At 42.7% G+C, this 25,159-nt stretch overlaps 1 protein-coding gene across 2 annotated transcripts in view; it reads right to left on the reverse strand.

Annotated features, from left to right (window-relative positions):
- Positions 1 to 1,482: 1,482 nt before the first annotated feature.
- NBAS (NBAS subunit of NRZ tethering complex) overlaps positions 1,483 to 25,159 on the reverse strand; it is a 195,314-nt gene continuing 171,637 nt past the window's right edge. For both annotated transcript variants that reach the window (XM_083606886.1, XM_083606885.1), the window contains 4 exons: positions 17,435 to 17,574; positions 14,825 to 14,969; positions 9,978 to 10,106; positions 1,483 to 2,248 (listed from right to left, as the gene is read on the reverse strand). In XM_083606886.1, coding sequence (XP_083463012.1) covers positions 1,973 to 2,248; positions 9,978 to 10,106; positions 14,825 to 14,969; positions 17,435 to 17,574 — 690 coding nt within the window. In that variant the 3' untranslated portion in view covers positions 1,483 to 1,972. The remainder of the gene's footprint in view (positions 2,249 to 9,977; positions 10,107 to 14,824; positions 14,970 to 17,434; positions 17,575 to 25,159) is intronic.

Consider the following 25,159-nt stretch of genomic DNA (forward strand, 5'->3'; position numbering starts at 1 on the left):
GGCCATCTGCCAGGATGCTTCAGCTGTGTAGGATATAGCTATTAATGATAAATGGGCATGTGCCATTAAGGTAAGACGGGGAATATGCAGGAGAAATGGAGGTTGTCTGCAGAATTTGCGCTGTTAAAATGGAAAGGGGTCAAACCATCGCAAGAGGTGTTGAAGTTTTGGGAGGTTGGATAGTTACAATGGAATGGTCTCGGGGGTGGGGTGCACATTTTCATTCTTACTTATTTATGATTATTTGTTTGAAAAAAGAAAGGGAAAAAAATAAAAGTAGGAGAATTGTTTTCAAATATAAGTGGAGGCATACAAAAATAAACATTACTTTCTATCTTACAAAAAAAAAGGATGCTTCAGCTGAGATTCCTGCATAGCAGGGGGTTGGACTAGATGACCCTGGTGTCCCCTTCCAACTCTACAATGCTATTATCATGTTTCCCCTCCTCCTAAATTTGTGGTATACAACAGATTGCTGAAATGCTGTATTTGTGGTCAATAGTATCGCCCATTCTCCACACAGCTTTTGGGGGTTGTTTATGCTATAAAACATGTTCCAGCATAAAACTGGTAGTATGGTCACTATTATTCCATGGCATACATTTAATTAATGATGGAGTGAGTCATAGGCACTCCATGGGGCAGGTGTTCCTATTATGTGTGCTGGCGCATTGAATAAAGTGGCTGCATATTCCTTTCTGGTGCTTACATTGGTGTGTGGATGTTACAAGCTTTTTACAGCAAAAAAGCCTCTTAAACATTATGCCTGTCACACGGACCACATATGTGCATAATGGCAGCCTCATTACGCAGTCAAATATTTAAAGTGGCCCTCAACTTTAGACCGTTCCAATCTCCATTTATTTTTCAATTGCCTTTTTCCAAAAATGCTCAGAATACTGTAAGCGCGATGCCCACATGCACTCTGCTGCTCGGTGTGCATAAAAAACAAATGTGCAGAAAGCTGATAATCTGAAATGGCTTCCCACACAATTCCAGCAATTTCCCCCAATCCATTGCAATTCCCTCCTTTTTCTCCAGGTTGTGATTGCATGCTGGAAAAAATGATTTTAAAAAGGCCACTGACAGTAATGGCTTGCCAGGCGGGAGCAACCCCCAGGTCAGTTTTGGTTCCCAATTGCTTACTGCACCGCAGAGCGCTTGTGTGAATGGGCATCCCAAGTCACTTTTAGTTTAAAGGTCTGTAGGTTGGGGCTGTGTATGGAGATAAAATGGATGGAGTTCCGCCTTCCGCCTGTCTACAAAAGTAGGTCTATTATTGCTCCCACAGCAAATGAAGAAATGCACTTCCCCCTTAAGAAAACAGAAATGCTTCAGTTACGTGCTCAATGATCACAACAGGTTTGATAATACAGAGCAAGCCTTCTGAGAATGTACACAATCTAGCGGCAGAATCAATTTATCAGCAAGATGTTATATTTTCGGGGAAAGGAAGAAGCCACATAACAAAAGCAGCTCGAGTTGGTTGAAAAGAAAGCCTTTAATTAACACAATGCATTGCAATTAAATTTAGAAATTAACTTCCAAACAGCTTAAAGTGCAAACTCTTAAGATGCCCTGAACATTCTGCTCCCTTTGAAGTGAGGGGATTAGTCCTATTCAACTCCTTTAATTTATATCTATATGTTTATACTGGAGGTGAAGGTGTGGAGCATTGTTGCTGTCCATTGCGGCACGAATTGGAAAACGTTTCTTTACCCAAATATAATTCTTGGGTTGCACTGAATACACTCCAACCTGCTGATGTAGGCTATAACTTAGGAAAAGAGCTAGGGATAGGACGGGTAACACTGCAAGGAAGTATGCACACTGTCAGGATTTTATGCAATGCAAAGGAGCAATGATTATTTTGAAGGATAGCCTTTCAAGCGATGTCTCTTTGGAAACATCTTTCCACCTGAAAAGCAGTACGTAGTTCAGGCACCAAGTATAACTTTAAAGGCCTAGCCATTTAAATCCAGCGGCGAACAGCTGCGAGGGCCGTTCCAAAGGTCCGGAGTGCAGGATGTGTTCCTTTATATGCCATCAGGAGGCAACCCGCCTCTGCAACAAAACCTGCTCCTTGCAGCTGCTTTGCTATTTCTTCTATATCCCAGCGTCCTTCCTCTTGCTTGGCCAGCAAGTGATTAATCAGGTGAGGATAAAGGACAGTGGAGATGCAGTCTGCGACCAAGTTCTCATCCAGGAGCAAGGAAAGCAGTTCTGAGTCACAGTTGGAAGCATCAGCCTGTATGGGAGGGCAAAAGAACACAACACAAAGATAATCTTATCAAAAAGGACCAGTACAATTCTCCAGAACTTAATCATGCAAATAGGCAGTTGGCGTTCATGCATATTTACCAGTCAGCCCACCCCGAAATACAATTTTCTACCCTTGCACAAGGGTTGGGACCCTTAAGATCAATCCCACAAGCTGTTGTGTTTGCAAGACTGGCTCATGAGGTTGCGACCCTCAAGCTACCGCTGACTTCCAGATTAGTTGGTGGCAAAACTGGCTTCCAGCAGACTAAGCTAGTTTGAGTGCCAGTACAGCAAGCTTAAGTGATTTGTGAACAGCATGCCCTGTCCCTACAATTTATCCAAAACCTATTAGGTAAGGTGAATTGACAATAAAACTGGCCTCATGCTGATATGTGCATATCTGTATATCTTATTTAAAGGTTAGCTGATTTAGCAGGGTGCTTTCACAGAATGCCACACTTGTTTTAAACAGAACAAAGCACACTTTCAACCTCCAGGTAAAAACGAATGAAGAAGCCATTAGAAGATGCACATAAAAAGCCAATCCACCCTCTAAGATGCTGCATAAAACCTCACTCATCCACAAGCGCAACTCCAGCAGATTAAACACTAATTATCCAACTATGTTTAGTAAGAGCGAATACCTCTTTGTCTGGCATATGTTTTAAAAAGATATATAAACATATATTGTTGCTACTCAGTGTGTGGCCACTTTCTGTATTCTGATGACTGCCACAGCAGGAAGAATTATTCAGGTGGCAGCAGCCGAAATGTCCTGTGGTCCCCCACAGTTGCCAGAAATGCTTCAATGGTCCACGACAACTCCACAGTGAAAATTATTTAGATTTACAGCTTGCCTTATCTCAGTGGTTCAGTGTATAACACAGAGTGGTCTCCAGCCCAGCAGCCGGATGCCTGGGCAACACTTGCTCAGCAGGGAGGGCAGCCCCTGAATGGGAGGCAAGCAGCACCAGTCTCCCCCTTGAGCTACTCCAAAATGGCCTGAATCTCATCCTTCAAACCACAGTCATCACCAAATCAGATGGACCTCAAGGGCTGTCCTATGGAAGAGGGAACAAGCTTGTTTTCTCCTGCTCTGGAGCATAGGACTCTAACCAATGGCTTCAAGTTACAAGAAAGAAGATTCCGACTAAACATCAGGAAGAACTTTCTGACGGTAAGAGCTGTTGGACAGTGGAATGGTCTCCCTCGTGAAGTTGTGGACTCTCCTTCCTGGGAGGTTTTTAATAAGAAGTTGGATGGTCATCTCTCATGGATGCTTCAGCTGAGATTCTTGCAGTTCAGGGGTTGGATTAGATGACCCTGGGGATCACTTCCAACTCTACAATTCTATGATTCTACAAGTAAGTAAGGTTGGGTACTTCATTACGAATACTTTGTACAAAAGAAACAGGCTAATTCTACTTTAAGTACAGCATAGTAGCTGCATAGCTGCGCAGGTGGCGCTGTGGTCTGAACCACTGAACCTCTCAGACTTGTCCGATCAGAAGATTAGTGGTTTGAATCCCTGAGACGGAGTGAGTTCCTGTTGCTCTGTCCCAACTCGTCAACCTAGCAGTTCAAAAGCATACCAGTGCAAGCAGATAAATAGGTACTGCCATGGTGGGGAGGCAAATGGTGTTTCTGTGTGTTCTGGCACTTGTCACGGTCCTCCATGCACCAGAAGTGGTTTAGTCATGCTGGCCACATGACCCAGAAAGCTGTCTGTGGACAAACGCTGGCTCCCTCGGCCTGAAGCAAGATCAGCACTGTACCCCATAGTGGCCTTTGACTGGACTTATCCGTCCAGGGGTCATTTACCTTTTATTTAGCTTTTTAGTAGCTGCATAATGCCTACTGGTGCCATGGTGCCTGCAAAGTTCTTCATTGGCGCCCCCAGGCAGGGCCCCACACTCTGAGCTTTCATTTTTTTAAAGTCACATCAAAGCAAATCTCATTTTGTCCCCACTTATTTGTTTCTTGCAGTCTGAATGCCAAGGTTATTCCTTTGTTTCACTAACTTTTCATTCACTGAAAATCTGAAAGCTACATGATAGTGGAGGGGGCAGCGTTTCCCAGGTTTGCGAACTGTACCCACAAACGCTAACAGCACAAACCTAACTACGTCGACTCAGAAGGAAGCCCTGTTGAACGAAGTGATGATTACTCCTGAGTTAGTGGAGTTAGGAGTGCATTCTGATCCCTGAACACTGACTTTAAAAAATGAATAAATACAGACACTCTGAGAGAAGAGGAGCCAACGTATTTGCTTATTTGAAGGAATGATCCCAACAAACCCCTAATGTCGTATGGAATTATAGTTTCGTTTCAGGAAGGCAAAGAAAAGCAGATGAATGCCAATGTACTGGAATCCTGGATTCATGTGCTGTCTGGGCTCTGATGTTTGATAATTCTGAAGCCTGCACTATAGACAGGTGGAGAAAACCAGAGGAGTTCTCAATTAAACATGCAGGCAAGAGGAGTGTCTGGCCGATTCACTATTGGTTTTTGCCCATTTCTCTCCCCAGTGGATAATTTCTGCTTATCCATCTCTCAACTCCTAGGGGAAGATTAACTGCCAAGGAGAGAGCTAAACAATAACAGACCAGCCAGAAGCTCCTCTTTCTCTCTCTGTGACTGCAGTCCTCTCCAGCTTCCTCTGCTTTTTGTCAGCAGGGGAGCCTAAAAAATTCTCAGCAGGCAAGAGGCGGGCTGCTCTTGTCTGGCAAATGTGCAGCCTGCCTCTTAGTTGATGCAGCTACCAAAAGAAAAGAAGCAAATAGCCCTTTAAGACAAGGGAAAAGAAGCTGATCTGGCTGGAGGGCTGCAGCTGGAAAAGAGGGACCTAAGGACCCTTAGTGTCTTGCTTGGCACCTGTCGAATTAGGCACCTTTTTCTGTCATCCCAGAGCAACGAAAAAAAGGTGACCTATTAGAAACAAACACTGGATTCTACCAGTGGCTGGGAATGACGAATTGGGAGCAGACTTGTAGCGTGCTCATAATGCTTCCTTTACCATTTGGCTCTGCAGGTTTACCAGTCCCACGCCTGGTGTCGTATGACATCAGCTGATCAGCAGGTGGGTGTGGCTTGAGTCAACCAGGGAAAAAAATGCCCAGTTAAGCCCAAGAGCTAGAGGTTCCCCATTGCTGCAGAGGTAGGGAAGGCACGCTGAACAGAAATGCAAAATAAGGGACAAATGCGCAAAGGTATTTTGCCAACCTAGCAGTTCAAAAGCACGTCAAAGTGCAAGTAGATAAATAGGTACCACTCCGGCGGGAAGGTAAACGGTGTTTCCGTGCGCTGCTCTGGTTCGCCAGAAGTGGCTTAGTCATGCTGGCCACATGACGCAGAAAAACTGTCTGTAGACAAACGTCAGCTCCCTCGGCCAGTAAAGCGAGATGAGCGCCGCAACCCCAGAGTCATTTGCGACTGGACTTAACTGTCAGGGGTCCTTTATCTTTTTATGCAAAGGTATTAAAACATTATGAGTCACATGGTATTTCCCCAACTTCTTTTCAACAGGTGTCTTGAGGGCCAATCTTTTAATACTTAACTTTTAAGATTATTAATAGGAAAGCCGCTACTCACCTTAAGTTTGATTTTATAGACTTGCACAATGCAAACACTAAGGACTATAACAAGCTAAACAACAACAAAATCCCATGAAATGCTGAAAGCACACGACTGTGCTGGGAATCTGCAGTTTCAGGTGGCCTTGACCCAAGAGTACTGCACATATGGTGTGCCCACCGCAACACCACGCGAGGTATGTCTCTGCACAGCAGGAAGGAAATGTTTTGGGCTATAATTGATGCTCATTTATTTAGCCAGGTGAATGTGAAAAACTCACACAGAGCAAAATCTGTTTCCGAAGCAGCGAAAAGGCGAGGCTTAAGGACAAAGGCATTATTGAAAAATGGAAAAGCTTCCCAAAGAAAGAACTGGGCTAAAGCTGTTTGCTCCGAAACCACTGCCCATGCAGGAGAAAAAGAATTAAGTTGGAGAACTATGTAATTGTTATTTAGCTTATTAACATAGGATCAGTATAAGAAATCCGCAGCTAAAGCTCATTTTCATTTTCCAAATGTTCTCCTTTAGTGTTTTATATTTATAAATTTGATTGGAAAACAAGCCAACTGTGTCAAACGTAACCTTCAATACTCTGGCAATGAATATAAAATACTATGAGAAGTGGCCCATTGCCAGCAATGATTTTTTGTTTTGTTTTTTTGTTAGCTTGAGATGAAAAAGGGTGTTTAAAAGTTTTGTTTTTCTTTCAGATCTTTTGTGTAGAAACAGCACTCTGCAGAAGCTACAAAAGATGGGTGGAAGTAAGAGATAATGCTTAATAAAGACATAGGGCATGATCCAGCCTCCATTCACATCATCCCTCACCTCTCCTGTGTGCAATAGGCTCTGTGCATGGGGGTCTTCTGTTGCCAACGCTTCTGTGAGCAGAAAGCTCACCCCCATCTCCACTCCCATTGTTCAGCCTGGACACTGAGGTCCAGCTCTGAGGGCCTTCTGGTAGTTCCCTCACTGCAAGAAGTGAAGCTACAGGGACCCAGGCAGAGGGCCTTTTTGGTGGTGGCACCTGCCTTGTGGAACGCCCTCCGATCAGATGTCAAGGAAATAAACAACTAGCTGACTTTTAGAAGACATCTGAAGGCAGCCCTGTTTAGGGAAGTTTTTAATGTTTGATCATATTTTTAATATTCTATTGGAAGCCACCCAGAGTGGCTGGGGAAACCCAGCTAGATGGGCGGGGAATGAATGAATGAATGAATAAAATAATAATAATAATAATTATATCTCACGAGGTAAAGTTCAAGGTTCTCATTTTTTTGGGTCCAGGATACCATAAGGCGTGTCTGATGCTTATATCCCTGCCCAATCTGTAAGATCACTGGGGGAGTCTCTGTTAGGGGTCCCCCACAGCACAGGAGCATTGCTGGTAACTACCGGAAGCTGAGCATTTAGTATTGTGGGCCTGATTCTGTGAAACTCGCTCCCATTTGAGATTGGCTAGGCCTCCTCCCTATTAAACTGCAGGTGCTTGACGAAGTTTCTACTACAGCAGGTATTTTAGGTAAGTTGTATCATGATGTTTATTGACTGAACTAAACACTCCTATCTGTGGTTCTTGTTTGCTTTTAACATCATATTACAGTATTTTGATTGACGGATTGTTTTATTAATCGTACTGTAAACTGCCTAGCGGGACGCGGGTGGCGATGTGGGTTAAACCACAGAGCCTAAGGCTTGCCGATCAGAAGGTCGGCGGTTCGAATCCCCGCGATGGGGTGAGCTCCCGTTGCTCGGTCCCTGCTCCTGCCAACCTAGCAGTTCGAAAGCACGTCAAAGTGCAAGTAGATAAATAGGTACCGCTCCGGCGGGAAGTTAAACGGCGTTTCCGTGCACTGCTCTGGTTCGCCAGAAGCGGCTTAGTCATGCTGGCCACATGACCCGAAAGCTGTACGCTGGCTCCCTCGGCCAATAAAGCGAGATGAGCGCCGCAACCCCAGAGTCGGTCACGACTGGACCTAATGGTCAGGGGTCCCTTTACCTTTTAAAACTGCCTAGCGACCATCTATGGTGAAAATGATCTCATTTCCTATGAATATTTGAAACTGATAAATAGTAGTAGTAGTAGTAGTAGTAGTAGTATTGGGACAAAATGTGAAAGGTTATACTTGTCTGAAGGGTTAAATATGTAATTTGGAAGCCACACAGCATTACTCAAAGAAATATTATCAATCTTAAAACTTTTCCCATTCACACATCGAAGTTCAAAAAACAAAATAAAAAGGCAAAACCAGTATGCCTTTTCCTAGAGACAAACAATTCTTAAAAGCAAACATTAGATCCCACTACCACAAACCACTTAAACAGGCAACACTAGAGTTATTTCAATTATTCATTTGCAATATTCATTGTCGGAGAAGGCCTACTTATTTCTGATGAGGGGAAAAAGATGGAATTGGCAGTTTGCAGAAGTTTAGGCAACAACACAAGGATTCTGCAATTTCAGGCAAGCTTGGGAAAGGAGCTGGTCCTTTTATTGCAGGCAAAAGCTGTCGAATCCCTAGCATCAGCACTTTCCAGCATCATCCTTTTAAATGTAAACATCCATAAAGCTGTCAGCATCATGCAACGAATGGCTAAATAATACATTGGATCAGCAAGCGAGCACTGCATTTCCTCTCCCATAGCCATGTTTGTAAGATGTGCTAGCTCTGTGTCGGGGAAATCAATAGGCTCTGATTTGCCTTTCCAGATGCTACTTACGATTCTCCTGTTTAATGTAAACAGGGGTTGAGTTTGCGAAAGAAAACCACAGTACTGTGAAACACAAAAACGAACAAACGCTTAAATCGGCATAAGGAACCCTCCCACTTTCTTGCTCTGTGGGAAGCAGAGAGGGTTCAGCTCACCTTTCCCTAACAGCTGAGCTACCATCAATTCTCTTCCTTCGCCAAGGCCGTTTAGGGCAGGGAATCTGGTAAGATCTCTGCCTCGCAAGGTGGCGCAGGTGCCTTTGACACTTTGTGAGGCTGGGATCATTCCAGCCTCGCAAAGCAGCTCAGGGATGGTGTTGCTCTATCGGCATTGGTGGTGAGATGGTGTGTAGTGGGCTCTGTTCGCCCTCCAGGGCCCACCCCCAGCATGCACAAGTGTGCATCCTGGGCACCATGTAAACATACTATACCGCAGCGCTCAAGATTTGATGGATGATGACCTGTGCCACAAACTAGATATAATGGGCACTCGTATTGGAGTGCTCTGTAGACTGATATATTTGATCTTATATATACTAGCCTTTTGCACCCTTTCACTTTTGTCTGATGCTCCTAACCCTTCTTTTCGGCCTTCTTAGCTTCTTTTGGATTCTTATGGATATATATGTGTGTGTGTGTGTGTGTGTGTGTGTGTGTGTGTGTGTGTATTCTGTTTTAACTGATTTTAGTGTTTATTTTAAAAAGATTTTAATTTATTTTAAAGGATTGTACCCTTCCCTCCTTATGCTGCTCTACGACCGTAATAAAGTATTATTGTTGTTGATGATACTACTACCCTGCTGATCAAAGCCAAGTCTCTACCTGCCCCAAACTGCACGTTTCTACTTGAGAGTAAGAAAATGGCAAATATTCAGCACACCTTTAATAAAGATCTGATTATTTAAATTTCCAAGGGGTAACAATGCAGCAAACATAAACTTTTTTTTTTAAAAAAAGTGCAGTGATATTTTGCTATCTCAGAATTTTCTTTTCAGACAGCAGTAGCATTAACATTTGCATTAGCTGAATACTTCTGCCACATCCACAGGGAACAACAACAGACAAAACCACTATATATACTTCAAGGTATTCATGTTTATAGAGCGTTAATGGCTTACGCATAAAACAACCAAGCAACCGAAGCATGAAGCAGCCACGAAGGTCTTTTGTTATTTTGCTATATAACTGGTTGGGCAGATAACATAAAATAATAATGTTGATGATGGTGGTGACGATAAAAGATTGTTAGTTTTAATCACCTTGAGCACATAAAGAGAGCAGCCTAACCCTATGGTTCTGCAGATTGCAGACACAAAAGCTTTCGAAAGTCATAGTAACAGTAACAGACTCAAGGGGCCTGGTTTCCTGCATGAAGATAAAAGAGCTAATTTATTACCTGAAACGAGGAAGGATGGTTAATTCAGCTGTTCATACCTTAGCAATAGCCGTTATCTGCTCCAGTGCCACAGAGTGAAGATCTTGATCTCTGCTTTCCAGAAGCAGTTTCAGGGACGGCAGCAGAAGGGACTGGTCGAGGAGCAGCAAACAGAGATCTTTTATGCACTGAAAAAAGCAAAGGAAATCTTGCGTAGTCAGGCATCAGAAGGGACGGGAACAAAGGGACACAACTCGAACTCGAGTTCAAGGCAACCTTGCGTCAAGTGTAAAATGAAAGTCAAACATTTTAAAACAAACTTGGGGTTGGGGGGTGGGGGAAAGAAAGGAGGAACACCCTCCAGTGGAAATTAAGCCTGAGACGTTTAAAGAATAAATCGAGTAAAAGAGATTGCCTGCTGCACTGTAGATAAAAAGCGACCTGGGGATTCCTATTCTGTGATCTGCACAGAGAAGAATCAAATCACTTACACCGCCTGTGCACATCAAGAGAGGAGGCAGACAGACATTAAAGAGAGTTTCATAGTTTTACTAAGAGCTGCTTCTTCTTGACTTGAGTGAACATATATGCTACAGTCCAGCGTTGGGGAACTTTTGGCCTTCCAGATGTTGCTGAACTACAGATCTCGTTTGCCCTAACAAGCATGGCCAATGGCTAAGGATGGTGGAAGTTGTAGTTCAGAAACTACAGCTAGTCCAAAATTCCCCCAAACCTTCCGCAGCTAGCGGCTGGCCATTCTTTCGCCGCCATGTCCTCCTCCTGTTGGGAAATGAAGTACGCTGCAGCCTGAGATGTGAGGAGATTGTGCCGTTTCTATGTCAGGTAACTGGCTGCGGCATCCTCGCTTGCTCCCCTGCCCTGTCCCTCCCACTGAACGCCTCCTCCCTTTCCACTGGGAAAGACAAGATCCTGTGGCTTTGAGCCTCAGCAGCGCCTCCTCTGGACGCCTTGCACTGCTTTGTCTCCCCAACAAGCCAAGGGATGGCCACTGGGCTGTTGTTGTTGTTTAGTCGTGTCCGACTCTTCGTGACCCCATGGACCAGAGCACGCCAGGCGCCCCTGTCTTCCACTGCCTCCCGCAGTCTGGGCTGTAACATATGCCAAAGTTTAATTCTTCATTATGCTGTTGCAAAATGTCCTTTTATGGTGTTGTAAAGCTCTTTAGTGTACTTCTGTCATCTCACATCTGCAACCACAGGCAGGAATGCTAATGTATCTGAGAAAAAATTGCAAAACCACTAGGATTCAACCACGATTTACTGGGACATCCAAATGAAAGCTAACTTAAAAATAAAATTTTAGAAGCCCCATCTTGGCAATGAGGTCAGTTCTAGGACTACTTGCAGGTGGACAAGTCAAGAACGAGCTTAGGACCCTCGTACCTACGGGACCGCCTCTCCTGGTATGTCCCACGGAGGACCTTACGGTCTTCAAACAAAAACATCTTGGAGGTTCTGGGCCACAGAGAGGTTAGGCTGGCCTCAAACCAGAGCCAGGGCTTTTTTGGCTGTGGCTCCGATCTGGTGGAACGCTCTGTCACAAGAGACTAGGGCCCTGCGGGACTTGACATCTTTCCGCAGGGCCTGCAAGACAGCTGTTCCACCAGGCCTTTGGTCAGGGCACAGCCTGACCCCCTCCTTTGGTAATCCTCACAGAACTCTAGCCCAATAGTTGCCATTAATCTGATTTGAACTGATTTTATAATGAAATCATTTTAGAATGTTGTATCATTTTACTGTTTTGAGCCGCTCTGAGCCTGGCTTTGGCTGGGGAGGGCGGGATATAAATAAATAAATAAATAAATAATAGTAATAATAATTATTATCATGAACCAGAGCTGAGCAGCCCTACTTCTATCTACTACCAATACCTATTCACATTTAAATGGAAATGGACAGGAAGGCCAGAAACTAGACAGCATCTAAATACTTATTTCCTTGTGGGGTGAGACTGGAGTAAAAACAAGAAGTTGGCAGAAGCCAATACTGCTGTGTGACAGAGATCTGTTCTTTAGAACTTCCTGCACCCTCACTATACTGGCCTGGTTCACATGCCATGCTAAGTTGTTGAGTTTATTTGATTTAATATTTGTATTTGTGTTCAGAATGCAAATGTGAAAATGTTGAGCTCAAAGCGGCCCAAAAAAGCATTGAAAAACAATAACCATTGCAATCGCTATTAATTTAAAACATAATAGCATATAAAGCAAAGAGTGAATTAAATCCAAACAATTAATGCAATTCAATAAAGCCATAGTAACTCAATGGTATTGCCGGGATACTTCCTAATCACAAGGAGCAAAAAAATAAATAAATGGATTTAGCTGTTGGTTATCCAATGTACTGGGATCCACATTCACTATACATGAATTATAGACACTTACACAGAACTATACATTTAAAAATCATTTGGGGTGGCTGGGCAAGGTTGCTGAGTCACTGGTGGCTTCAGGCTTCAGGCCTAGATTCAAACCATGGCTTCCCAGGACTGCACAAACATGTGTGCTTCTGGAAAGCCTCTCACAACCACTTTGCTCCTGGCTTTTTTCAGTCCTGTGCTGCTATATCTCATGGTTAATCTCTCTCTCCTTGTTAAGCACATGTCCAGGTCTTGACAATACACTAACTTAAACCTTGGCTTAGCATAACATGGTGTGTGTGTGTTGGGGGGGGGGGGATAGGAAAAAAATAATAGGAAGAAGCAAAGTGGTTGGGACTCCTTTTCTGGGATCCCATACATTTGTGTGGTCCTGGTAAGCCATAGTTAGTATTACTGTGTTGTGTGAACAAGGCTATTGTTTTAGACACTTGAGGAAAGCTTTTTTTATTATTATTTCAGCAAGTTTACCTACTTACGCATACTTGCTTTTAAAGTTCTGCTGCTTTTATCTGTGCTTTTACTGATAATTATCTATGGACACGTCTTATGATGAAGTGGTTTCTACATTTTTCTAGATAAAATAATAAAAAAAGAAGTATTCATAATGCCGACTGTGTGCTTAGCTGGCTCCTGAAATGGGCAGCAGCTAAATAATGCAAATTTAGGATAATCACATTTCTTGGGTTAGTCTATATCACAGTTTAAGAGCAGCCCAAACAATCTCAGCAGCTCAACTATGAGTAAGCAGGAGGGGACTTTGCTCTGGGAAGGATGGTCCCATGTTTGGCTCCCTGTCCGTTAGCCACTGCTAAATGGGACACAGTGTTATGCCTCCACCAGTCCATAAGTCGCCACTGTTTTAGACGCATTGGTGAAACCGTTCTGAGTGTATTTCTTGTAGCTCTTTGCTACTGTGCTTTAGTTACCTATCCCCCCCCCCATGCTGGACAGGCTCTAGGAACTAGAATCTTCGGGGTTCTTTTGAAAGAAATTTTATTGTTCTGTCAAGCCTCTTATGATGATGCTTCCTCACTTAAGGTTTTGATGGGTTTGCAGATATAAAATGTTACTGACGCTATAAAACTGCTGCTTCACCCAGGCTTTGCATTCTAACAGCCATCAGCATTTATTTTTGCAAACATTGTGCCCATGGCAATAAATTGGACTTCCAAGACACGCAGAAATTGCAGTTCCAAGACATGCATTGTGTGAAAATACACATAATGCTCAGTGTTAGAGAAATACAATATTCACCGTTTCGTTGTTGCTTTTCACCAGAAATGAAGTGGGAAAGAGGCAACTTTGAAAAGACTAGAAAACCAAATTAAAATACTTTAAATTTGACTAGTACTTTCAGTCACCCTATTCACTTATTGTTCCAGTGCAGGTGTTCACCCGGGAGTACAGCTGGTGAATGAAAGATTTAGACCATTCACTTGATAAAGAAGCAACAAAACACTCATGGGACACAAACAGCCAAATCCCAAAATGTTGCAGCTCTGTTTTGCCTTCGCCACCTATGTTTGGCATAGGCTTGCTTAACTTGAAAATGGGTTGCTAAATACCTTCAACATCACAGTAGGAGACGCCATGAACAACTCTTCCTTCTAAATGTAAACTCAAAATCCTTGTGCTGGGGGAAATAAGAGTCAAAACGGGGCCACCAAGGAACAAGAGGGAGGTATTAGCAAGCAGAAGCGGTACAAAAAGAAAATCTTAGAAAGAAAACCCAAACAACGAAAAACCTCAATAAAGGAGGGACCTCGCTCTCTCAAACGGCCCATTGAGGGTTGAGTAGGCTCAGTAGTCACCAGGAACTATGTGATACTGATTGTCAGAAGGGGTGGGGGAAACAATGGGAAGAAAATTTAGCTTATACTTTCCCAAAAGGATGTATGGCTGGCTGGCGCGCACCCTGAAGGAGCTCCATCTGTTAGTGAGTGGGTTGTGTACGAGGAGCAAAGCCTGGTGAAAACGAATGGGTGTTAGAAAGCAAAAATGCCTGATGAACGGAGGAAATAGTGCTTTGCCTGCATGGAAGGAGTTTGCAGTTAAGGCAAACTTATTTCAGTACAGTGGTACCTCGGGTTACATACGCTTCAGGTTACATATGCTTCAGGTTACAGACTCTGCTAACCCAGGAATAGTACCTCAGGTTAAGAACTTTCCTTCAGGATGAGAACAGAAATCGTGCTCTGGCGGCAGTGGGAGGCCCCATAAGCTAAAGTGGTGCTTCAGATCAAGAACACTTTCAGGTTAAGAACGGACCTCTGGAACGAATTAAGTACTTAACCGGAGGTACTACTGTACTTGCTTACAAATACTTTCCTATGCCGATGAAGAAAAGAGCCCTGCTGGATCAGGTGTGCTCCCCACATTGGCCAATCAGATGCCTCTGTGATGTTTGCAAGCAGAACACTGACAGCAAACACAGCCACCGATGAATTTTCTACACATGCAAACAGGCTCATCTCTTGCTAGTACTCTTTTACGAAAACAAACTCACCTCTGTGGAGAGCATGTGCTTTGTCTCATATAAAGAGCGGCAGATTTTCAAAATTTCATTCCCTGCATTCTCTTTCTGGTCCTGCGGGCTTGTCGTAAGCATCATGGTTCCCAGTTTTACCCAAGGGTTATTACTAGGGCATGCTCTAAAATGCGAGAAAAAAGACATTTCTTGAAAGCAAACTGATCAAGCAAGCAAACATGTACGTACCACAGCCATCTGCTTAGCAATATAAACCGAGGAGCACAGTCTAACAGATCCAGAAGAAAAAGAATCAAGATCAAGTGGAAAGAATCCTTGCTCTACAGTCATCAATGGGGCCAGTTGCCACGAGGGGAAGTCTCTCCTTCCAATCTAGGACGGCAGACACCCAAATGGAAGAGAAATATATCTGTTTGACCCCATAGGGTACCACCATATTTATGTATCTCTCTCCCTCTTTCTCTCTAGAGCATCTGCTTTACATGCAAAATGTCCCAGGTTCGACCCCTGACATCTCCAGCAAGGGCTGGAAACGATCCCTCTCTGAAACCCTGGAAATCTGCTGCCAGGTGTAGTTTAATCACAGAATCATAGAGTTGGAAGGGACCCTGAGGATCATCTAGTCCAACCCCTGCAATTCAGGAATATGCAGCTGTCCCTTACGGGAATCAAACCTGCAACCTTGGCGTTATCAGCACCGTGCCTTAACCAACTGAGCTATCCACTGGCTCAGCAGAATGCAGCTTCCAGTGTCCCTCTGAAGGCTTAATCAAAAGCTCTGCGAGATCAGAATGAATAGCAATTACTGCTCTATTTTTCCAGCTAAAAGCAAAGTTTATAAACCGAGAACAAAGACTATGAATGAATGCACGCACGCACAGGAAGAGGAAGATCTTTATATGCCACATAAAAAGCGGTGGCATTCGTAGAGGCAGATCGCTGCATTATGAAGACTGAATCACACACATCTGCTTTCCTTACAATGGTAAGATGTGCTGGCTTTGTGTCTACCGAGCCACATACAGGTGAAATGGGTCCATGTGGGATCACAATACGAAAAATGAACAACATAGAATTGGATGGAAGGAATGACTAAGGAGGTACAGAGTTCTCCATCTCCAGCATTGAATCCATCGGCATCAATAAGCAATTTTTCCACAGGCAAATTACTGGTGAATGCACTCAACATAAAATGATTACTGAAGAGGAACACTTAAGTCCTCACAGAGATAAAACAAAAGCTTTCTAGATTAGTTAGCTCTGAGTAAGGCACTTAGCACAGTGGTGTTGTACTATCTAAGATGCCAACTGCTGCAGGAATTAGTTTCTTGGGCCATTTTAGTACTGTAATACATACTATTTTTTAAAAAAGAGGATTAATATTTAACTCATGGAAATCTGCGTGCCTGAATAGCTCAGTTGGTAAGAGCATGGTGCTGCTAATGCCAAGGTTGCAGGTTTGATCCCCATATGGGACAACTGCATATTCCTGCATTGCAAGGTGTTGGACTAGAATCAGTGGTGGCGAACCTATGGCATGTGTGCCAGAGTGGGCACGCAGAGCCCTCTCTCTGGGCGCGCGCGCCATTGCCCCATCAGTGCCATTTCTGGATGACCCATAGGACCCCTTCCAATACAGCGACTCGCGGCCTGCTGACCTGGAGACCAGCGTTCTCCTACTCGCAAGTAAAGCCCAGCAGCTGCGTGCTGAGGAAGGAGGGCCTGTCGGCAACCGGCCAGGAGCCTCTTCCCCACCCACTGCTGCAAGACGGCGGTAGGCTAGTCTTCACCGCAGCCTGGCCTACAAGGCAAGCGACGTCCATAACTCCTCCTCCTGCCCAGCTCATGCTTCTGACCTTCCGTTCTGAGGCGAGTTTTGCAAGAAGGGAGCCCAGGACTCCGTGGGGTTGGGCGGCAGGTCACCCTTGTCACCTTCCCAGCTGCAGGTCACCCTTGTCCGACCTCGGAGGGTTGGCAGTGGGGCCAACAAGCAACAACCTGAGGGTGGGATAAACCGAAAGCGAAGGGCTGGCTTGCACCTGGGAAGACCCGGGTTCAGTTCATGAAGCTCACCTGGGTGACCACTGCCTCTCAGCCTCACCTACCTCGAAGGCTTCTTGTGGGGACTAAGGTAAAGGTAAAGGGACCCCTGACCATTAGGTCCAGTCGTACCCGACTCTGGGGTTGCGGCTCTCATCTCGCTTTACTGGCCAAGGGAGCCGGCGTTTGTCCGCAGACAGCTTCTGGGTCATGTGGCCAGCATGACTAAGCCGCTTCTGGCGAACCAGAGCAGCGCACGGAAACACCGTTTACCTTCCCGCCGGAGGGGTACCTATTTATCTACTTGCACTTTGACGTGCTTTCGAACTGCTAGGTTGGCAGGAGCAGGGACCAAGCAACGGGAGCGCACCCCGTCGCGGGGATTCGAACCGCCAACCTAATAAACAACTGCTCCTTTTCCCTTATGGGGTACCCAAGAGCCCATATCATTATTATCCCATATTTAATTGCCTTGTTGGCACTTTGCGGTAAATTAGTGGGTTTTAGGTTGCAGTTTGGTCTCCAAAAGGTTTGCCTCAGGATCCCTTCCAACTATACAATTCTAAGGTTCTGTGAGCAAATACTTACACATTTGCATTTTTCATAGGTGGCCAGGCTTGCAGGAGCATGACTAAATGCTGGAATTCTCCATGATCCTTACTAGATCCCAAAAGTTTGAGGAAAAGGCTGTACCTCTTTTCTTCATTTTCAATATCAGTTATTTCCACCTAAGGAATTGAGAGAATGAAGCATGTTAAGTGTAGGGTTTGTTGGGGTTCAGATTAATGAGCCGACTATTTCCAGCAATAAATATAGTAATATTCCTATACGGCACTGAAGTCACATTTGAAACAATACAGAAGCAGTCGACGGGATTTTCCTAGGAAACATTTTATTCAGTCTCATCTGCAATTATGTATGCTGAACACACAGAAACACAGAGATAATACGAAATTACTAGGAGTTATGGTCTCCAAACAACATTAAACCCGTGCAAGCAGATTAATGGAATAGTACAAATGATTCCCCCACCTCCTTGAATTCCCTAGACAAACAAAATTTATTATACTTTACCAATGCAGATTACTGTATATGAAATGGAACATTTGTACTGTAACATTATATCTTAAAAGATCTTATGCTTTGATACTGAAGTACCATCTATCAGAATCAGAAGAATCTTTACTTGCATCAGCCACTAGCCATAGCTATAAAATAAAATAAAATGTACTGAAGACAGAGGTAAAAACTTAACTGTAGAAAATACATTTTGGGGGTTTATGTCAATAATCAAATGAACAACAAAACATTGGTGAAACAATTGAGAAGCAAGCCTTTTGCCCACAAGCTGTTTCTCCAAAAAAGAGGGCTACCAGAGGAATTTTTAAGTGTATAGATGCAGAGCTGCAAACTCAAGCCCCTTGGAATATGATATGGTGAGGGACAATCCAGAAAACTACGAATTCCTGGCTGAGCTATTGGAAATTAGCTCCAAATGAAATAGGTAGTCCTCTCCCGAGAATCAAAAAGTATACTAACACTGTTGAATGGGTTCCCACTGATAAGAGGAATGGAAGCATATATTTTTTTTAGAAGAAATTGGGTACGTGGAAAAGTGGAAGTGACAAGCACAGAGCCTTAAAGGAACTGGGGCTAAAACAGATGTCATGGAACATAGCAGGCTGGCGTTCAAAGCAGAATAATAAACAGCTGATGAACTATTTTGAGCAATTTGATATTATTCTGCTACAAGAAACATTGCAGAATAACTCTATAGTCCATCTATATAGAAACCCCCCAAAAGTCAAGTTGCACTAAATGAACATTAAAAAAAACCAACCCAACATCTTTAAAATAAATTGAAGTATATTTCAGTGCTAACTGTAAGACTCCTTAACTGAAGCAATCTTTTAAAAAGCAGTGCAGGGATGAGAAACTGGACACAAAATGAGGTAAAACAGAAGATGGGGGGAAACTAGGTTCGAGTTTTGAAGGAATGGGAGTTCAAAGACAGATTAATTATACAGTTTCATAATAAAGTGCTCTTTAAAAACTTATGCACCGTGCACTTTGAGAATAAATATTATAGGGGTGCAATGACCCCAAGTTTCAGTATGGACCTCAATTTGGCGCTTCAGTAAACAGGCCACCTTCTCTCTGAGGCACTATATGGGTTGCCAGACTAGTCTCGGGGGCTATCCAAAACCACTTTTTCTCTGTCTTCTTGCTTCCCTCTCCCCTTCTCTATTGGGGAATTTAAAAATGGTTATAACTTCACTTCCCTTTCTTTGGCAGAAGTGGATGAAATTAACAGGCATGCTAGCCCTTCTAGTGGAGATAAAGTCTGCCAAATTTGAGCCAAATAGATCCAGGGGATCTTGTCCTGGATAGCTCTAGAACACAACATTTTCAAAAACTATTTCCCTGGGGGGGGGGCAGAATTAAATGGCATTTGTAGACAAGCCTGCTCCTTCTGAGAAGAAGAAGAAGAAGAAGAAGAAGAAGAAGAAGAAGAAGAGGAAGAGGAGGAGGAGTTTGGATTTGATATCCCGCTTTATCACTACCCGAAGGAGTCTCAAAGTGGCTAACATTCTCCTTTCCCTTCCTCCCCCACAACAAACACTCTGTGAGGTGAGTGGGGCTGAGAGACTTCAGAGGAGTGTGACTAGCCCAAGGTCACCCAGCAGCTGCACATGGAGGAGCGGGGAAGTGAACCCGGTTCACCAGATCATGAGTCTATCGCTCTTAACCACTACACCATGCTGGCTTTCCACATGAGGGCATGAACTAGTTTCATGAGGATGGGTGCACTGTTTTCCCCACAAGGGAAGGTGTCATAGTTTTGAGTCGATAGAAAAGGAGCCATTTATCCTTTCCCAGTTTGTGGAGAATTAGTCTGAAAACTGTGTCCCCAGGTAAGTAACCTGCCAAACTGCAGACGAATGACTCCAGTTTTTTTTGTGTGTGTGTGCTAAGCACTGTTAAAAGTTGATTATTTAGGTGTGTTTGGAAATAACTAAATGGGATTCACAGTCTGGGTAAAATCATGAGAATTTTAGGGCAGTATATACATATTTTTAAATGAAATAAAATCAATTAGTCACGTAATCAATAGATTCCTACTCATTATTAAGATTCTAATGGGAAGAGCTAGCATATTCTCTTGGAAAGAGCTGGGGCATCAAGGTAAGTGGAGGGGATAATATCATTACAATGTAAATTAAATTTAAATTATAACCCAAAAGGACAAACAAATATCAAGACTAGTGAAATACAGCAAACTAGTTTGGTAATTAATTCAAATCAAGGAAAGACAGTGGGCTTTTAAAACAAATAAATAAACCATAAATCTAAATCATTCCTGTGCCAAGGCAAAACGCAACTGAAATGGTTCAACTTGTCAGGTATTTTATGACTACTGCATATCAATGAATATATACATAATACAAGCATAGTGATTATATTCTGCACCAGGCAGAAAGGAATAAATGCAATACAAAAATTAACATTGCAAAATATTAAATAAACAAGTAAGCTGGCAATTAACCTTCATTTGCATGTTTTCCTTCGTATGAAAATACAGTGTATATTCAGCACTATAGATTTCTTAACCCAACCCTGGTGGTTCAAGGTAGCAAATAAGCCAGTTTCCTTAAAATGCAGGCTTACTAGGTAATTCATATGATGTGACTAACTTACCTGATAATCTGAAGCCAACCTCCATGTAAGCAACTCAGTAGAAAGGAGATGATTCAGTAAAGGTTCAAGATTCCTACCCCACCAAATTTAGCCTTGTTCACTAGCTCACAACAATCCATATACAAATGGCGAAACTTTCTAAAAGAATTATTTTCATTAGAAGCACTGGCATTCTCAGGAATGGGCTGAAATGAGAGCTAAGAAATAATACCGATGTAGTCTAGGACTTGTAGGAACTGAGCATTTTCCTTCCATAGAATTACTGGATGTTTAGAGAAACTATGTTCCTTGGTCGAATGCTTGCAAAACTACCTGCCATTACTCACCCAGAAAGTCTCAGAGCAGAAGATTTACTAATGCCCTAGCAAAATCCATGTTAATACATGCGGCACTGTGTACAAGTAAGTGTCTCACAAATATTCTGAGGCCCTTGACTGCAAACGTGAATGTGAATTAATATATCATTAAATGCAGAATGGCAAAGAAGGCACCTGAGAGTAGTCCCTTATTGCGACAATACATTCTCAGTCGCGGTGAAGCGCTGCTAAAAAGAAACACCACATTCAGATTTATTTGCAGCGGAAGGGCTTTCAAAATAAATAAATAAAATTTGAAATGTGATATGCCCTTTACCTTAAGACGCTGTGCTGCAGTGACATGAAATAGGGATGTGAACTTGAATGCAATCTCCCACTGATTCAATTACACCTCAGTCTCCACTCGTGGCTTTATTGAGCCATGTAGGCAATTATGACGCGCATGGCAACATGAAGCTGTGGTGGAGGTTCCTTCCTCCAGAGGAGGTTAACTTCAAATGGAAGACGCTGATTGATAAATTATTATTCCAACTTCACTGAGAGGAAACGTGGTGTAGGTAAATTATTGGCTCGGCTCAGGTTCCTCTTTAGTATCTTAGATAAGTGCTAGATTTATGGAGAGGAATTAATTATTCCGAGTACCTCAGCTAGACCACAATCATTGCCCACTCAGAGACTTCAGCTTCTGCAGTGCACACAAAGTGACAATTTTTGTTCAGTGCCCATGGAATTACTTAGACAACATTTGGTATCTATCAGTGTCAGAGCTTGCAATACATACTAATGCGATTTTTGGATAGTGCAAAATTTTTTAGCTGAATGTTCTGATACTATCAGGGCGCTGTGTAAGTTATTCAGTTGTGGTGTCCACCCTGCCAAGTCTGCAGGTGCACCCCTTCATTCTAAAAAGCATTCACTACTGGAAATTCAATCTGGAAATTACCACGGTAAATATATATATCTGGCTATTTAGTTCAGGAAACTGGTGGAGCTCCTGGGTTCATTCAAATTTCCCTAAGGCAGTCATTTTTTTTTTTTTTTGCAGAAAGCTATAATCTGCAAACCTGAGGACAGAAGAGTTGAGGTCAAAGAATAGGAAAGTGTTCCAAAGTCACTAGGAAGTTGAACTGTTGGCTGAATTAGATGCTATATTGTTATTTCACGGTTCATATTTGCAGCACATCTGAAAAAACAGCAATATATATTCTCCAACACTTTGCAGATGAAAATAGAGGTGTTATTCTTGTTAAGTGAAAAATCATAGCCACCTTTTCCTCTTGCTACTACAACTTCTTAAGGGTTCTATTAGAAAGTGTGTTTGTTGGCAAGTTTACCATAACAAGTCTGTCTGTAGGTCTACATGCCCACATATTCTTAGGCATAAAGGTAAAGGTGTAATAAAATAACTCTGAGGAATGCTTTATCTCGGAATGGATCTGGTCCTACTTACTACAGAATGGCTACAAAGCCAGCCAGTTCCAAGATTTAAGCTCCAGATCAGGGAGTGGCCCTCCAGATGTTGCCAAATACCATCTCCTATCAATCCTGGCCAGCCTGGTCAATGATCAGAGGTGGTGGGTGCTGCAGACATTCAAGCAAGGAGCTGAAGCAGAACATGTACACACTATGAGTGTTTCCACCTTTCCCCCATTTGATCACTTCTTCTTAGTTCAATGCCTTCTTCGCAGATCAGTCTGTCTTATGCATAACCCCAACTAGTCCAGTGCCACAGTGCACCATCACAGATCAATTAGATTTGGTTGCAAAACGACATTACTGGGGGTAAGTAAATCAGAGTGAAAACAATGCTTGCTGATTAGGTATGTTGCCTGGTTTTGAAACTGTTCTCTTAAAAACTCCAGAGAAGTGAGTGAGAGGGAGTGGTTTTGCTGCTGCGGGAAGTGCTTGTGAGAAATGCCCCATTTTCGGCTGATTCACAACCTCCTCTTTAACGCCTGACCTTCCCAGAATGTAAACTTTGAGCCCGAGAGTGTGCTTTAAATCATCAAGTAGTTGGAAAAGAGCAACAGAGAAGTGCTGTGACAACGGCAGAAAAGGACCCATCGCATCCAGATATACTAAAGGAACAAAACAGCTCAGCTACATAGGTTTGTTCTGGAAAGAAAAGAGAGGAAATCTTCCAAACAGGCTATTTTTTCCCCTTTTAAGGAAAATGTCACCATTCTGAGGGACATTTTTAATGCTCCGTTTAACTAGAAAATTATAGACCCTGAAGACCTTAGATAAAACGCATCATGGGGATTACAAAACAATGCAACTCACCCTTGGACTCCCTAGTTACCCCTGTCACCAGACACCATTTCCCCAGTGGGGTGCCATTGGAATGTGCATTAAGGTCTCCCAAGCCTTTGAAAAATAGGGACATCTGGATTTCTTAATTTTGTTAACTAATCATTACAGAACTGGAAATAGCTGTGCTTCCGACTGTGAGATAGGTAGCTTCCTTCATAAAGCACATTTTTAATTCTGCACAAGCTGGCCTGCTTCCCAGCAGTACATTGATTTGTGGGACCACTAACTTATAGCACCTAAAGCATAATTAAATATTAAGTCCCACTTTGATGTATGCAAAGTCTGGCTAAGAGGATTACTTAGACACACCGAAGGTGGCTTTCACACACTTTCTGGTAATTGAACATTGCAATATCATTAAAATTATCTTTACACAATAAGAATCCACATCCATCACTGGCATTATCTAGAGTACCTTTAGGTGTTGGGAAGGAAATTGGGGAGGGGGGGAGTATACTGTTAAAAAGGAATACCAAAAGAAGGCAAAGAGAAGGATGGAATAATTATTTAAATATGTGTAACAGACAATGAGAATGTGTAATTATGTTACAGGCATTTCGCAAACTCAAAATAGAAAGTGCTGATTATAACAACACACAAAGTTTTATGTTCACCCTCAAACTCCAAAGAGGTGTGAAATATTTTAATTCACATGGCAAAGGCTTCAGTATATGGATAAGTACCCCCCCCCCATTATGATATTTTATGCTATTTATTTAATTTATATACTGCCCTATACCAGAGTTCTCAGGGCGGTTCACAGAATAAAATCAAAATATAAAACCACAAAATACATAATCAAAATAAAAACAACCCAATAGCATCCCCTCCCAATATATATAATTCTGATATCAATAGTTTGTTTGCCTTTCCACTGGTCATCTTTGTGGTTAATGATAAGGGTTAAATATTTTTCATTGTTTTAAAATCAAACAGATATGACATTCCAGTATTTCTGAAAGAAATGTCCTCTATAATGTATTTCTTCAAAACCTCATAATAATTCATTATTACCACAAGACAAAGCTATCTGCTGAATATCTAACTGTTGGATATTTCAGTAGAGCAATCCTTGTGTTTTCACTGACAATCAGTACAGAACAATGATTATCTGGGGGGGTTAAGCCATCAAATGTAAAATGAGGACATGAAAATCTCTAGGCCCATGAGGCAGACTGAGACAACCTGCAACAGATTTTGTTAGTTTATTATTACTGCCTTTTTACTGCCAGGGAGAGGGGTTTGTGAGATTTTCCTGTCTCGGGTACCAGAATTAGTTGGCTGGCCTTGACTTGAAGATTATTTGCTCCTCTGCCTCAGGTAGCAAAATGCTTTGGACTGCTCCTGAAAATACCACTCCCATAATCTTCGTAGTAGGATCAAAATAGACCCTGAAGGCAGGAGTTATACATACTTGAATATAAAGTACAAAGAAAAAGAAGCCGTGAGCTACAGAACCCCATTAGACTTGAAGGCTTCCAGCCCATACACCCCCAACTCCCACCAGTAATAATATGGGAGCCACAAATGGTTTTGAATATTACACAAAGTAGGGGGAGGGGACGTTCTAGTTTGGTTATTCTGAGACTTTTTGGATCTTGGGCTCTTCATCTAGACTTATTATGCAAAACACAATAGTAACGATCCACACCATATACACAACTTTTCATGATATATGACCCAGCTGCAGTTGTTCTTTCTAGTTTAATTCCCTCACCCCCATTTATAATGATTATGTTTCATTAAAATTACCAACAGTGCTGCTGGGGAACCCATTAGCAAATGAAAAAATCGCAACGTACATTGATATGGAGGTTGGGAACAACATTAAGAAGCCAATGTTGTGAACTGGGACCTGCAGATACAATTTTTATTTTTTAAAAATAAAATAATCTTTGACAAGAAAAGTATACTCATCCCCAGTATTCTGAAACTGATTCACTGACAGCCGAAGTTAGTGTTAATTTCTACACATTAAATTGTT

The sequence above is a fragment of the Podarcis filfolensis genome (genome assembly GCF_964270895.1).
Source record: "Podarcis filfolensis genome assembly, chromosome: 3".
Classification (NCBI taxonomy): domain Eukaryota; kingdom Metazoa; phylum Chordata; class Lepidosauria; order Squamata; family Lacertidae; genus Podarcis; species Podarcis filfolensis.